The sequence below is a fragment of the Mustelus asterias genome, chromosome 6 (assembly GCF_964213995.1).
Source record: "Mustelus asterias chromosome 6, sMusAst1.hap1.1, whole genome shotgun sequence".
NCBI classification, from domain to species: domain Eukaryota; kingdom Metazoa; phylum Chordata; class Chondrichthyes; order Carcharhiniformes; family Triakidae; genus Mustelus; species Mustelus asterias.
This window is the reverse complement of record NC_135806.1, coordinates 72,150,485-72,166,325: the sequence shown is the minus strand read 5'-3', so window position 1 is coordinate 72,166,325 and position 15,841 is coordinate 72,150,485. Positions and strand designations below refer to the sequence as shown.

The window sequence follows — 15,841 nt, the reverse complement described above, 5'->3', positions numbered from 1 at the left end:
ATTAAAATGCAAAAGCAAGTACATGCTAATGTACTTGTGAAACAGCCTTTTTGAGCTGGTAAAACAAATTTAACATTTAATCATATTGCCATCACTTTTTCAGAAAGAGAAGCAAATATCAAAGTATAACTATACACTGCATTCAGACATTTTTGTTTTATCCAGTAAGTTATTTGCACAGCTAGAAATACATTTAAAGTGACATAGAATCATAGAATCTCTACAGTGCAGAAGGAGGCCATCCGGCCCATCGAGTCTGCACCAACCACAATCCCACCCAGGCCCTACTCCCCCAAGCCCACATATTTACCCTGCTAATCCCCTGACACTAGGGTCAATTTAGCATGGCCAATCCACCTAACCTGCACATTTTTGAACTGTGGGAGGAAACTGGAGCACCTAGAGGAAACCCACGCAAACATGGGGAGGGTGTGCAAACTCCACACAGACAGTGACCCGAGGCCTGAATTGAACCCGGGTCCCTGATATATTAAAATGGTTTAGAGGAATTATTACTATTTAAGACAAAGATGGGAAAGATTTTTTCTCTCAGAGGGTCGCTAATCTTTGAAGTACTCTTCCATAGAGTGCAGTGGAGGGTGGGTGTTTGAAAATATTCAAGGCTGAGTTAGACAATTTTCTAGTTAGTCAGTTAGTTGGTGAGATTACAAGGGAGTCAAGGGTTACATAGACAGGCAAAAAATGAAGTTTAGGCCACAATCAGACCTGCCATGATCTCATTGAGTGTTGGAGTAGGCTCAATGGGCTGAATGGCCAACTTCTGCTCCTATTTCTTATCCCCCTTTGATCTTATGATAGACATTCCTCAGTGAACACACGGGGTAACACAACTTGTTTCTAGATCGCTTTCAACTTCATTCTTAGCTTTTTCAACATCTTAATTTCTTGAAGAGAAAAGTAGAAAGTGAATAGTGAGTAATCCTACTTGGAGTACTGCTTTAGCTCTTCCGAGGTGTCATCCATCATGTTGCTCTGCTTGGCCTCATGAGCCATTGCCCTGTATAGTTTGCAGGCCACCACTGCCTTAGCCATGGCTTCTTCTCCATGCTGCCAGAAGAACATGGCCATCCTCTGTCGCTTCATCAACACAGCCCACACCAACAGGTCATTGTAGGGATAGATAAAACCTGCAGAATCATGCTCCTCTGTATAATTTAAATCATCTTTTTGCTTCCTTTTTGACTTACAGAGTGAAACCGATTTCTCCTGTGAAAAACATTACCATTTTAAATATATAGACACTAGCAAATTCATTGTATGGGGCAGATTTTACCAGCCAGCTAGGATATGCTAGGAGGCAGCGAGGCCTGGAAACAGCAAGGGAAGGCAGAGGGGGGTGAAGTGCCTGCTGTCTTTCTGCCGTCATTGACATTTTGCCAGCGATGGGTGTGCCCTCTGCCATCTGGAGACACCGAGGGTGGTGCGAGGTAGATTGGATCTTTACAACCCCTGAATTTATGTCTGCTTTGAATTTGGGACTCCCTTCTGTGTTTTTCAGTTACGTTTCCCTAGCCCCCTCCCAAGCACTCAAATATACAATTACCCAACTAAAGTTCCATTCGGAACTTCCAGGTCAAAATTACATAAATCTGAGGCACAAATGTACGTGAATTCAAGAAATCAAAATGGAGAAAAAGTCGGTGCATTTGTGACAATCTATCCCTTGGTGTCTCTAACTTGATTATTTTACTTAATTTAGTAAAAATATGAGTAACACCTAGCAGCTGAATTCAATAATGTATGTGCATTGTGCTGTATTGGGAAACATGGATTAAAATTGCACTTCGCAAACAAAAATTCTTAGCTAAAGTGTTATTTGTGCCAAACTCACGGTAATGGCCCAAATTGATAATGAACGAATCCACCATTTATAGTTCATTAATTTTTGCAAAGATCAATGTACCCAGTGAAAATGCAATTTTGATTTTATTTCAAAATTCTTTCCCAATTATTAATGAAGCCATTATGAGATGGAATTTTATTTTAGCATATCGGCGACCTAACCATTGTTCCCATTTATCCACTGTGTACTTCATATAAGTTTGACAACTGTAAGGCATTAAATTGGCTATATGTCCTGACTAGTCTGAATTTGACCAATCAACCTGCTTATCAAAGGATTGGGAACATTTCGGATGATTCATATCTTTATTACTACCATGCTTCATGTAATATTGCAATGTAAATTTAAAGTTAATGTTGATAATGAATAAACTTAGAAGAAGAATGCTGCACCTTGCGTTTGTATGGCTGAGCTGTTCTAATGAACTGGGAGTGCAGCCTCTGCTCTTCAGTTTCCGCTCTAGGAGCTGGTTCTCTGTTCTGCTGTAAGGAATGGTTACTCCAGCTCGGAGTGAAACTGGTGACTCCATGGCGTCTAACTCGCTGTTGAAAAGACATTTCTTTCTTAGCCATATGTTTACAAGTACACTGGCAATATTCTTGAGAATCAATCTCTGTATCATATTTTTATTTAGAATTGCAAAAGGAAAATATTAAAGCTCTACTTGTAAATTGGAAACATTGATCTGTGTACAGTATTGCCTGCATATGGATTGTTTGAGTGTGGGTATGTATGTGCATATCTCAATGTATTTCACAGAAGTAGTTACAATTTCTAACTAACATAGAAGGAATATATTAAAGAATAGAGGGGCAATATCCTGACATGACACAAGATGACAAGTGCAGTTGAACAGCACCTAGATGGGAAACAGCACCTAGGTTGAGACAAACTGACACACTTAGATTGCCATTTATTGTGTATGTGAGAATCATCTACGCCTGTCTCCCACCCTCCAAAAAGTGGGAAGAAATTATCAGTTCAAATGTCAATAAATTATAGTTTCAGTAATAATCTTAATAAGAGTAGTTTATTCTGCTTTCTTCTATTGCAGAACAAAGGGGCCCAGTTATGTAAAGAAAGTGTTTAATTTAATAGCAATTAATGGTCCAATGTGATACCACCAATGGAGCAACAGGACCATTCCCACAAGGCATGAGAGTAGCTAACCTGCTCCTTACCTTGTGCTGTCTATAGAGGCTGTTATACAGGAGTCTGAAAGATTTCCGTGTATAGATGCTTCTGTATGCACCGCCTACCAGGTATTCCATCACCAATCCAATGTCAATCAAAGTAACCTTGTAACCAGGAGGAAGGTTACTCTAGAAACAGAAGCTTGTATCAGAATTCTCAGTAAAATACGTAACATTTAATTTCTGCTGTAAAATTCTCCTCAATCCTGTCATTCACTATTCATGTAATTCATTTCATCTTAATTTCCACAGGTAAATACTGAAGTGGAGGTGGCAGAAAATGCACAACTGTACCAGCAGATTCCAGCAGAATTTCAATGAAGGTCTGCTGAAACAGCCACAAACACTATCATAGCTACATAGGTCAAACCCAGGCATCAGTGCAAAGCTTCCTGTACAACCTTGTGGGCTAGAGTTTTCACCCATCCCTATGCTCCTTAAATTGGGAGTTCCCATGTCCCTTGCCAATAGTCGAGAACTGACACTGGATCGGTGCAATAGGTCATGTGGATTTCTTGATTATATTTCTTTAAGTTTCTCCAATATGTTTTCTCTCTTAATATTAGTTTTCTTAAGTTCCTCACTCTTACTATTTGTGTCTTCTATTATGAAGATATAAAATATCTGCCATTTCCTCATTCCCCATGATAATTTCTCCTGCCTCTGCCTTTAAGGGAACAGTGTTTACTTTGTCTAATCTCATCTTTTTTTAAAATATTTTAAAAACGGACTTTTTTTATTCCTGGCTAGTTTCTTCCCGCATCCTACTTTTTTCCCTTTTCATCAACTTTATGGTCATCTTTGTCTGTTTTCTACAACACTCCCAACATTCTTATTTTAATCTAATACTAACATTAACTTCCCTAATAAGCGGAGAATGGTCTTTTCTTACTGAGTTTTGTTTTTTCATGGAATGTATTATGTTTGAACATTTTGAATTGTTTCTTTAAATGTTTCCCACTGTTCATTTATGGCCGTAACTTTTAATTTGTTTACTCAAACAATCTTTGCCAGTTACCCCCTCGTACCAATGTAATTGGCTTTGTTTAAGTTTAAGATTCTTGTTTGGGACTGGTGACTTTCAAACTTAATATGGAATTCCATTGTATTATGATTACACTTTTTCTAAGGGGACCCTTTACAACATGATTACAAATTAACTTTGCCTCATTGCACAATGCCAGATCTAAAATAGGTTTATCCCTCATTGGTTCTACAATGAATTGTTCCCAGAAACTATCAATAAAACATTCTACAAACTCATCTTCCAGACGCCAGGCTTGATTTTCAAACACCTACGAGGCCAAGGACAGATGCATGGGCACTTTGAAAATAATCCTCGCAATGGTGTGTCAATCTTTTGACACCCCCAGAACATGCTGTTATTTTCAAAGTGAGGGCAGGGAGTGGGGAGCTGGAAACCCATTCGCCTCCAATTATTGATATGCTGAGTTCCTGGTCGCGCTTATTAAGACCAGAAGGCAACTTTCGAATCACTGATCAAGAGAAGTGAAAATTCTGCTGTCTGTTCGTGCACAGCCATCAGGAACAATGCAGGGAGCCATTTATTGCTGTTTTGCCTGAAGTAGAATTGTTGGATAAAAGGGTTATACAGACAGAGTGGGTGTAATACGTTTTAATTGTTTGGTCATTTGCCAGCATCGTGAGGCCCTCTGATCTCCTAACCTCTCTATTCTGCAAGGCAATGGCAAGTCCAGCCATGGTTGCCATCTTCCTTTGAGCATTCATCCAGCGCCACTAACTGGGGGCACTGAGTTTGCCTCCTCTGGTCCACTTAGGGAATTTACATTTTAAATACCGGGCGGCACGGTGGCACACTGCTCACAGCGCCAAGGACCCAGGTTCAATTCTGGCCTCCGGTGATTGTCTGTAGGAGTTTGCACTTTCTAGCCGTGTCTGCATGGGTTTCCTTCAAGTGCTCCAGTTTCCTCCCACACTCGAAAGATGTGTGGCTTAGGTTGATTGGCTATGATAAATTGCTCCTTAATGTCAGGGGGATTAACAGGGTAAATACGAGGAGTTATGGGGATAGGGTCTGGGTGGGATTGTTGTCAGTGCAGGCACGGTGGGCCAAATGGCCTCCTTCTGCACTGTAGAGATTCTATGATTCTATGAACATAGTGTGCATCGGCAATGCAGATGTCGTACAGGGTCAGAACCTGGAAATGCTTTCCCCTGATTAAAATCAAAACCCGCCTTTCTCAGTTTGGTTGGTCTGGTATATATGAAGATTACCATTCCCAACAAAGTGATTTCCAAAACTGCTTGGCCTTTAAGAATGAAAGGAAATTTTGAAAAGGAGGAGGGATTGCCTGATAATAAAGGATGGGAACAAGACAGGATTATTTGATCACATGCCTCGAGGACATAAGCATGTTATCCAAACTTGAATTGTAGACCTTCATAGAATTGAGAATCTGTCTAGCAGCAGTTTACAGACAAAGTCTCATTTGTTACGCTACTTGTTTATTTATTTATTTTACCTGCTTCATGTCCCGAACAAGGTGATGCAACAGGAGATTAGTTGGACCTTGTTTCTGTGGAGTAAATAACGCATAAATCAATACATTCTTAACGAAAGTGTAGGTTAAAAAGTAATATTAAAGATTAACTATCACATCAGTACAGTAGAGGGATCAAAGCTTTTCCAGCAGCTCCAGGTTCAATTCAGGAGCGTGGTGGAATATGCACACACACTCAGATGGGCACAGCCACAACAACTGGAAACCAGTCAGAACTGACCAGTTCACCTGATCTGCATGACCGGCCTCAATGTCCAGCTCCTCTGTGGCACATTATAGCTTTCATACATACTGTCTATAAGATGCATTGTAGCAAGTCAGCGAGCTTATTAAGATCACTCCTTCCAGTGACCTTTACCACCAAGATCAAGAGCATCAAGGCAATGGGAACATTTATCACCTCCAAATCATATAGCAGCCCAATCTGGAATAGATGGGGTGAAATTCCTTTTGCGTGGAGTATGAAATGCACAATAGTGAATTGGCAGCCCATTTCACACTTCACCAAATTTCATTTTACACTGATTGCTGCCCAAGATGAATGTTCCCCCAATTAGCCATTCCTTCATTGTCACGGGGTCAAATTTACAGAATTCCTTGCGTAACACCATTATTTGGGCAGCATCTGCATGACCACTATTGTAGTTTAGAAGAAGGCCTACCATTACAATGTCAGAGAACATGTAGATGGAAAATAAACGTGGCCTTAATAGAATTACCGCACGTCCAGAGCCACAGCAATGTGGTTGACTCTCAACTGTCCTCAGGTAAGTAGGGATGGGCAATAAATACTGGCGAGCCAACACTGCCCATGTCCCACAAATGAAAAGAAAATTGGAGACAGGGCAGCTGGTTCAACAAATGTCTCCCATTCTTGGAAGCCCTGCAACGATAGAGCCAAAAACTGCTCTTATTTTGTCAACAACTTGTTTTTGTGTCGTGCCTTTAACAATGAAATTTCCCAAGGTGCATCGCAGAAGTGTTATATGAAGCAAAATTTGACACCACACCATAGAAGATGATATTAGGACAGATCACCAAAGGCTTGTTTGGTCAATTGAAGTAAGTTTAAAGAGAATCTTTAAATATAAAAAGTTAGAGAGGCAGAAAGCTTAGGAAGACAATTCTCAAGCTTAGAACTTGGTGTTTGAAGACAGGACCATCAATGTTGGAGTGATCAAAATGGGCTGTTCAATAAATGAGAAATAGATGAGCATTGAAATTGTGGGGTTGGAGTAGGAGAAATTAAGTTGGGGAGATAACTTAAAATAAGGGTGAGAATTTGAAGATTGGGGCCTTGCTTAACCAGAAAGCACAGGAGTGATGGGTGAAAGGGACTTGCTGTGAGTTAGGACACGAGCAATAGAGTTTTAGATGACCTCAAGTTTGCGGAGGGCAAAACGTGGGAGTTGACTGGGAGTGAATTGGAATGTCAGGTCTAGAGGTAACAAAGGCATGGATGACAGCGTCAGTGTCAGAAAAACTGAGGCAAGAATAGTGGCTGAAGGGCAATTAGGTAGCCTTAGTGATGGGGAGGATATGTGATCAGAAGCTTACACCAAAAGCAGTAACAGTCAGGTTCAACCACAGACAATTGTCAAGGAGAGTAATGGACCCAATAGCTAGGAAACAGAATTTATCAAAAAGAGTTCTGAATGTTTAATTAGAAGAAATTTCTGTTCCACCACCCCCACTGAAGGAAGCACAATGAAAAGGAAACTGTTGAACAGGCAAAAACAAGGAAAGGTTAAGAAAGAGGAGAGAAATGGAAAGTAAAAAGTGGAAGGGAAGAAAAATGAAGGGTTGAGGGAGACAATCGTGAGGGAGTGAGAAATAAACTTGAGGGAGAGACAGGTGTGTGAGGGAGAAAGTAAGAAATGCATGGATACTGAAGAGAGTGAGAGAAAAAAATTCAAGGCGAAGGAGTGAGGACATTTTTTTTAAAAGGTTTATCGATCCCACTATCTCTAGCTAGTGGGAGTTGGGAGTTTGAAAATTACAGAATTGGTTAGTTTTTAAAATATTTATTTTGAGACTTGAAAATGTCAGGATCGATTTTCCCAGCCCGCTGCACTGCTTTTGTAGCGCAGCAGGCTGGGATACTCAAGCAGAGGCCAAATCATAGGCTTCCCGCTGGGCAACACAGCCTCCGCGAGTCATCGGGCGCCGGATTTCCGGCGCGTCAGCTCCATGGCAGAAATCGGGGTTGGCCCGGACATGTTCAGGGGACCAGCGATTGGGCCGTGGGTGGGGTTGCACGGCTAACCATGGGGGGCCGCGGGGCTGGCCAGCAATTGAGGTGGCCAGCGATCGGGAGGCCGGCAGTGCGGCCATGACTGCACATGCGCCAATCTCCGCTATGACAGATCGGCACATGCCCACTCAGCGCTATGCTGCCGGTCTCTTCAGCGGGATGATTTTCAGCGTGAATCTCCCTGAGACACTCTGCAGTGCTCAGAGTGTGGGAGATGTATTTCAAAACTCCCGCTGGAAAAAGCAGCGGGATTTACTCCAGTTTTTACACAAATTCGATGCTGAGAATTATTTTGGGAGAATTCCCCTGTCATGTGTAAAAGTACAGTATCTGACAAAGGCAGCCACGCATGTCAGCGGTCTCTGGCTTACCTACCAGCATCTTATTGTGGCCATGCTGTGCAAATTAATCTCATTGGTAACATGTATGCAAGAATTCAAAAGATACAAATGGGGTGCAGACCGTGTTGTAGAGTTCCTCCAGCCTGGCGATGGTGAGAAAGCGATGCATGCTCACACCGTTCTCAATCAGCAGTTTCACAAAATCCACCCGATCCATTACCAAAGCATCAAGCATGGCCTGCTCCAAGGACCCCACCTACGGTGCAATCAAATAAAACATTTTGTAAGAGTTGAATCTCTCAATGCAATGCCAAATTATGAACTGTACCTTAATGAGTTTCAATTAAAGCCATTGACTAGCTATACCGAAACAAAGCTACCATATTGCTCAAGTACAAATACATATGCCGGGATTTTCCGGTGGAGGCACCTTGCCATTGGCAACCAGCAAGATTTGCAACTCACCGACGTCTGAGGTGTTATGCATGGTTCACACCGCCCCACTACTGGGGAGCCCGTCGCAGGGGGTCATCTTTGACAGGGCCATAAAATCCCGCCAGCAGGAAGGACCAGAACACCCTGCCCATAAACTACATTGTGCATTAAATGCTTCTTGGTTACGTCAGCAGGAAAAGTGAAACCTCTGAAGGGCAGAAGAGGTCAGAGTGTGAAAGGGAAAATAGAGTCACACCTGAAGTGTTAACCTCTCCTTCTCATTAGCATCTGATCAATCTGCTATTGACCATATTTATTTTGGACTCTAATATTCAGGGTAATTATGCAATACATGTGAACCAACTGGCAAACTGTGATCAGACATACCACACTCCAAAGTAAATGACAGAGGAGACCAAAGCAGATTCTATGGATTTCTCAACAATCCACCTAGCTGCTTGTCACATCGTGAGCCAACTGGTCTCATTGAAACCTTGCCGGGATTTCCACTTCCATTTGCAGTCAGCAGATCTGGCGGCAAGAGTGGAAAATATCACAAGAAGGCATGAGACCATTTCCTGGCGGGATAAATGCAATCATCCCCTGTCCCTGTCAGTGGCGGGCCATGCTTTTGGTCATTCAATATCAGGATGCATGCTATCAGGTCCATACACAAGAATCATACTCCCATGTCAAATTAAACTACAGTAAGAAGTAAGATGGGGAAGGGTTCATAGCCAAGTTTGCACAGCAGCTTTTTCAAAGTGTCCTTATGTACAAGTTTGCTATGTAGAGGGGCAGGTAGTATTGAGGAAGCGGGGCTCCTCTACATAGCAAACTTAGCAACAGTGCCTTCAGTTCCTTCCTCCAAATCGTTAATATATGTTGTGAAAGGTTGTGGTCCCTCTGAGGCACACCACTAGTCACTAGCTGCCATTCTGAAAGAAGGAGTTCTGCAGAAGGAGTTGGACAGGTTAGGAGAGTGGGCAAAGAACTGGCAGATGGAATACAATGTGGAAAAGTGTGAGGTTATGCACTTTTGAAGGAGGAATGGAGGCATAGACTATTTTCTAAATGGGAAAATGCTTAGGAAATCAGAAACACAAAGGGACTTGGGAGTAATTGTTCAAGATTCTCTTAAGGTTAACGTGCAGGTTCAGTCGGCAGTTAGGAAGGCAAATGTAAGCATTCATGTTGAGAGGGCTAGAATACAAGTGCAGGGATGTACTTCTGAGGCAGTATAAGGCTCTGATCAGACCCCATTTGGAGTACTGTGAGCAGTTTTGGACGCCATATCTAAGGAAGGATATGCTGGCCTTGGAAAGGGTCCAGAGGAGGTTTACAAGAATGATCCCTGGAATGAAGAGCTTGTCGTATGAGGAACTCTGGGTCTGCACTCGTTGGAGTTTAGAAGGATGAGGGGGGATCTTATTCAAACTTACAGGATACTGCAAGGCCGGGATAGAGTGGACGTGGAGAGGACGTTTCCACTAGTAGGAAAAACTAGAACCAGAGAGCACAACCTCAGACTAAAGGGATGATCCTTTAAAACAGAGATGAGGAGGAATTTCTTCAGCCAGAGAGTGGTGAATCTGTGGAACTCTTTATCGCAGAAGGCTGCGGAGGCCAGGTCATTGAGTGTCTTTAAGACAGAGATAGATAGGTTCTTGATTAATAAAGGGAACAGGGGTTATGAGAAAAAGGCAGGAGAATGGGGATGAGAAAAATATCAGCCATGATTGAATGGTGGAGCAGACTCGATGGGCTGAGTGGCCTAATTCTGCTCCTATGTCTTATGGTCTTATGGAGCCCGGTGATCTTGCTGTCATTCTTGTCATTCATAGCAGGGTCAATGGCTGTGTTTGTCTCTTCAAAGGCAAGAGCAAAATTGTCAAGTGAAAGGGTTGGAGGGGCTGCTTGGCTCTGGATGAACCCCAGAGAGCCATCACTCAGAGGCTCCTCGCTAGGCCCAGGGTCTACAAACAGCACTTGTCATACCCACAGATGTATGAGAATCAGTGTTACCAAAGACTGCACATGTCCAAAGAATTTTTTGGTCACATCTGCCACCTGCAAAAAACTGGTACCAGGGGACTTGGAGGGCATTCACTGCCAATGTCGCTGAATATAACTGCAATGCTCAAATTCTACACCAGTGGCTCCTTCCAGGGATCCACAGGTGACCTCTGCGGTATTTTGTATGCCTCTGCAATCAAGTGCACCCAGGAGATCATGAACGCAATCTTTGCAAGGGCACAAAATTTTGTGCATTTTGACTGGGATCAGGCAAAGCTGGAAGCTAGAGCAATGGGATTTGCGCAGATCTCTGGTTTTCCACAGGTGCAGGCTGCCATCAGCTGTATTTGTGTGGCACTTAGAGCTCAACGCCTCAAGCTGTCTAATCTGTGAACCACAAGGACTTCCATTCAGTGAATGTTCAGATGGTCTGTGACCACACTAAATGCATCCAGCAGATAGAATCATAGAATCCTTACAGTGCTGGAAGGGGCCATTTGGCCAATTGAGTCTGCACCAACTCTCCAACAGAGCATCTGTCCCAGGCCCACCCTATCCCCAGAACCTCCCACATTGATCTCACTAATCCCCCTAACCTACAGCTCTCAGGACACTAAGGGACAATTTAACATGGCTGATCCATCTAACCTGCACATCTTTGGAATGTGCACAACTCCTATATTCTGAACTACTCTTAGATCCCTGACATCTTTCAGGGTCCTTGCAGGATTGGTTCCTTGGGAACAAGGGCTATCCACTGAGGACATCGCTGACGACACCTGTGCGGAGACCAAAGAGAGCAGCAGACACAAGGTGCAATGAGTTTCATGCTGCAACTCTCCCTATGTTGAAGTGGACCATTGGGATGCTGAAAATGAGGTTCTTGTGCCTGGGCCGCTCAGGTGGAGCCCTGCAATACAATCCGCAGAGGGTGTCACGCATTGTCATCTCCTGTTGCACCCTATACATCCTGGTGCTGCAACGGGGGGAGGAGCTGCCTGAGAAGGAGATGAAGGAGCGGCACATTTGGGGATGAGGCTGAGGAGGCCCTTGGGGGAGAAAATGATGGCCACAAGGCCATGGCAATGTCCAGATGAGGAAGATGAGCTCGGGACACATTCATAGCCACCAGATTTATGGAGGGTTATAAAGACATACAGTGAGGACATCCAACAATCATCACATGGCATCTATAAGCATTGCACTCTTGTCTGACTGATAGAAGCACACATACGCTCTGTAATAAGACCCCTGTCATGGAGATACAATGGATGCCCATAATCTCCACAATCAGGAGCTTCAACAAGGATCCACCTCCAGGGTTTCAATCTGGTCTTGTGAGATTCCTTCCCTCCAGATCTCCAAGTACACTTATGCCTCGCCTTCCAAGCACACTTTCAGATCTTTGGCCATGGTGAGCAGAACACCACTGCTCCATGCCATTGCTCCATGCCCCTGTTATGGCCTGCAGCATGTAGTCACCAAATGTCAGCTGCCTCCTCAGATCTTTAGGGCTTCCCTCAATCTCACTCTGTTTCAGGTCTGTTTCCCATAGCTCTTTCTTCAACTTGGAGCCTTTTTCTCTGCTCCTCTAATTTATTGACTCAATGGCATATATCTCTGAACCTTGACATTGTCCCAGCCTGGGACTTTCATCTGGGTCCTCTTTCTGTCCCACTGCCTGATTTGGAGCCACCTTCTTGGTTTGGGACATTCTCCCTGTTCCCCTTCCTGTGTCCTGCTTCCTGAGACGCCTTCTCTCGAACCACGCTGTGATTCAGGTCACCTGACCTGCTTTTTGTGCAATTTCACTACTTGACTTCCTTTTCTTCCACACTTGTGTGCAGGTCCGGTTCCCAGCCTGCAGATATGAAAACAAATGAACTCCATATGTGTGGCCCTCTCTCAGTTTGCACACGCACAGAAGGCCAAAAGATCATTAAAAAAACCATGAACTCTGCATGTGCAACCACTTCCTGACTGGCGCATGCACCGATGTCCCAAGACCCGCCAGGAACTGTAATTGTGACTTAGATTTAAATAAGGTAAGTATCAGAGTTTGTTACACTAGTCAAACAGCACGTTAGCTCACTTACGGAGCTAAAGAGCAAAAGTTAAATGCTTTTCTTAGGTCTGGATTAGACAGGTTAGAATGGTTGTAGGCTGGTCTGACATCCACCAGCAGATTGGAGCATTGGCTAAGTTTGCAGGCAGCACAGCCCACCCCAAACCATGTGTAATGACACTGGAAACCCGACTGGAAAGGAACATAAGAATGCAAAGTAAAACCACTACCATGGTATACACACACTAGTCCCTGACTGGGACTACAGCTCAGCAGGCCCAGTCTAAAGGCTCAGGTGAGGAGTTCCAGCTGGTCGGGCCACTGCCTGTTACCAGGGGAATTCATACTCAAATGAACCCCACAGTGATTCTCCATGGACCTCATGGGGATTATCACACGACGTAAATGACTTTTCCTCCAGGTGGCCATAGGCCATACTCTGTTCTATATTGTATTAACCTGCACTTATTGTTTACGGCTTTAACTTCCCATTTTTTATTATTCAGTGGCTCCTGCTGAAATGCCCGCTCCGTGACCATTGGGTGATGATGGGATCAGGTTTGGCTGTGCTACCTTCCATGTTCAAATAACGTTTTAATACTCATTATCTAGAAGGAACATTATTTTTTCCTCGCTAGTTTTAGCGAAAAGGTAAACACAAGTATAATGCTTAAACCCACCTCTGTCTTTTTTTTGCTACAAATAAATGACAACTGATGAAAACGGTGCTCAATGTGAAGAATAAGGATTTCTGGCACTTGTGGAAACATATCCAGCCAGATTCAGCGCTTTCTGTATGTCAAGAGGCTGTGCCCCCTTAATTCTGAAAATGGGATCTTTCAATTTTCAATTGATTAGAAATTTTGCAACTTGAAATGAGACAGAACAAAATACTTTAAAATGCCAGATCACCTTCTGAGGTGAAGTTGAAAAACAAACAAGTCACCCTCATGGGAGTGCAAAGAAAGCAACATTTCCTTCAATTCAGAGATTTATCAAAACTCATCACTATCTAAGGAAGAGACACTAAAGTGCTGGATATTGAGACAATGGCTGCCACAGACAGACCCATCCAAAACCCCATGGAAATACACATTGGATGAAGTATCAGACTGTACTCACTGGAGAGAGATCGCAAGCACATTTTCAGCAGAAGAAACAGGCTGAAAGGGACTCTCTCTCTCTCTTTCTCTTGGAACAAGTGTATTCCCCGGTTCGACAAGTCAACATTGCCAGAAACCTAGATTTCGTAATGATTGCAGTATCTTATACATTTGATCGTGTCCAAGAAATCAGCTAACCTGAATCGGTTGCAGTGTTTAAAATCTATGCATCAAGGACAATCAAAGGGCACAGCCAGATATTCTTTTACTTTTTTATTGGACTCTAACTCCCCTTTTCTCTTGTGTCTGTGTGTGTGTGTGTGCATGCGTATAATTCTTGACGTTGCGTTTTTATTATTTTTTTCCTGGGTTTAGTGATTAATCAATTTCCCTTTCTTTGACTCAAGAAAACCTTTCCTGATTAGTCCCTTCTTGCTCACAGCTGAAATAGTTAAATACATTTGGATTTGGAAAAGGCATATCCACATGAAAAGGAAACTTAAACCTTTTTTGTGAGCAGCAGAGGAGGTTGAATAGAGGGGAGCCATGTCATTCCTTCTCACCTGGTCATAACAAGTAGAGAAGAAAATGGCGGCAAAAAGTTTGAACTCACGGTTGTTTCAGGGATCCCCATAATTTTGCAAGACCCTTTGATTTTCGCAACAGAAGTTGTCGAGGGATAAAGGTTAATCAGCTAGGTAGCTAATGATCCCTCTCAGGTAGAGGGGGGCGGGGCTGAAAAAAAAGCACTTCACAGACCTTGGCTGGAATCGCGAGTTACTGTTTGCGTAAGTCCTCAGAGATTTGGCACATCAGAGCTAAAAGTAACAGGTTGTATAAGCTGAACTTCTCTTTCAGTGCAGACATTAATAAGCAGCAAAAGATATTCTTTTGTAAAAAAACAGGTATTATCTACTGTACACACTAGCTGTTCAGGTTTCTCCCAGAAGGTACTCATTGTGCACGTATGACCTTGGAGACAACTAAACAAAAACCACTGATCCATGGTATGACTTTTGCCTGTAAGTTATCGACTTCCACAAAGACTGGGAACTGGGTAATTAGCATAGTACAGCCTGTACTCAGGAGTATCAAGACATTTTCTTACCATTGAATGCATTCTACACAAAATTTGTTATTTTAGAATTTGCAGGTGTGCTACTTTGGATGGAATGTTACACTCATTTAGTGCTTAGAGACTTTTATTCTAAATGCACTGTCATCAATATTCAGAACAAGTATCTCAGGACAATTCTGTGTTAAATGTTACCATGCTTTCTGATATTATCTACTTTTTAATGTTGTATCAGATCTCTTAGGATGTCCCAGATCACTTCATAGGTAATGAATTATTGCTGAATTGCAGTTATTGCTGTTTGGTATCATAGAATCCCTTCAGTGCAAAAGAGGCCATTCGGCACATTGAGGCTGCAGAGTATCTCACCCAGGCCCTCTCCCCCATCCTAGATAGGAGAATTCAGCACTATTTTACACACAGCGCAATCCCATTATAAGATGAATGACCAGTTAATCTGCTTTGGTGACAGTGAGCACAGGAAGAACGTTTCCAGGACATTTCCTTTTCTTTGTACAGTGCATGAGACCTTAAATGTCCACCTGAAGAAGTAGGCCAGGCTTTGGTTTAATATCTTATTTGAACAGTGGCACTCCAGAAATGTAACAATTACTTAGTTCCCAGATTATCATAGAATCATGGAAACATAACAGGGTATAAGGATTTTAATAATGTATAGACTTGAATAATTAGAGAATGTTGCAGCACAGAGGGAGGGCATTCAGCTCAACATGACTGTGCCAGTTTGAAAATCCAATTAGTCCCACTCACCAGCTCTTTGGCCCATAGCACAGTAAACGTTTCCCCTTCAGCTACTTATTCAACTGAGTCTCTATCTTTTCCCTGGGGATTCTGCCAGTTACTCCTGGCAGTAGGACAAGGGCCCACATTTCTGAGTGCAATGTCTTGCAAAACATGGATTGTCAAAAGTGTATTTCAGATTTTAATACTT

The 15,841-nt window shown here is 42.9% G+C and overlaps 1 protein-coding gene across 1 annotated transcript in view; it reads right to left on the bottom strand.

Moving 5' to 3' along the window:
* Positions 1-15,841, bottom strand: part of trpm6 (transient receptor potential cation channel, subfamily M, member 6) — a 159,811-nt gene that overhangs the window by 86,471 nt on the left and 57,499 nt on the right. The window contains exons 12-16 of the mRNA XM_078213871.1: positions 8,317-8,451; positions 5,562-5,615; positions 3,035-3,186; positions 2,257-2,380; positions 947-1,227 (exon numbers count right to left, since the gene is read on the bottom strand). Of these exons, the coding sequence (XP_078069997.1) occupies positions 947-1,227; positions 2,257-2,380; positions 3,035-3,186; positions 5,562-5,615; positions 8,317-8,451 (746 nt within the window). The remainder of the gene's footprint in view (positions 1-946; positions 1,228-2,256; positions 2,381-3,034; positions 3,187-5,561; positions 5,616-8,316; positions 8,452-15,841) is intronic.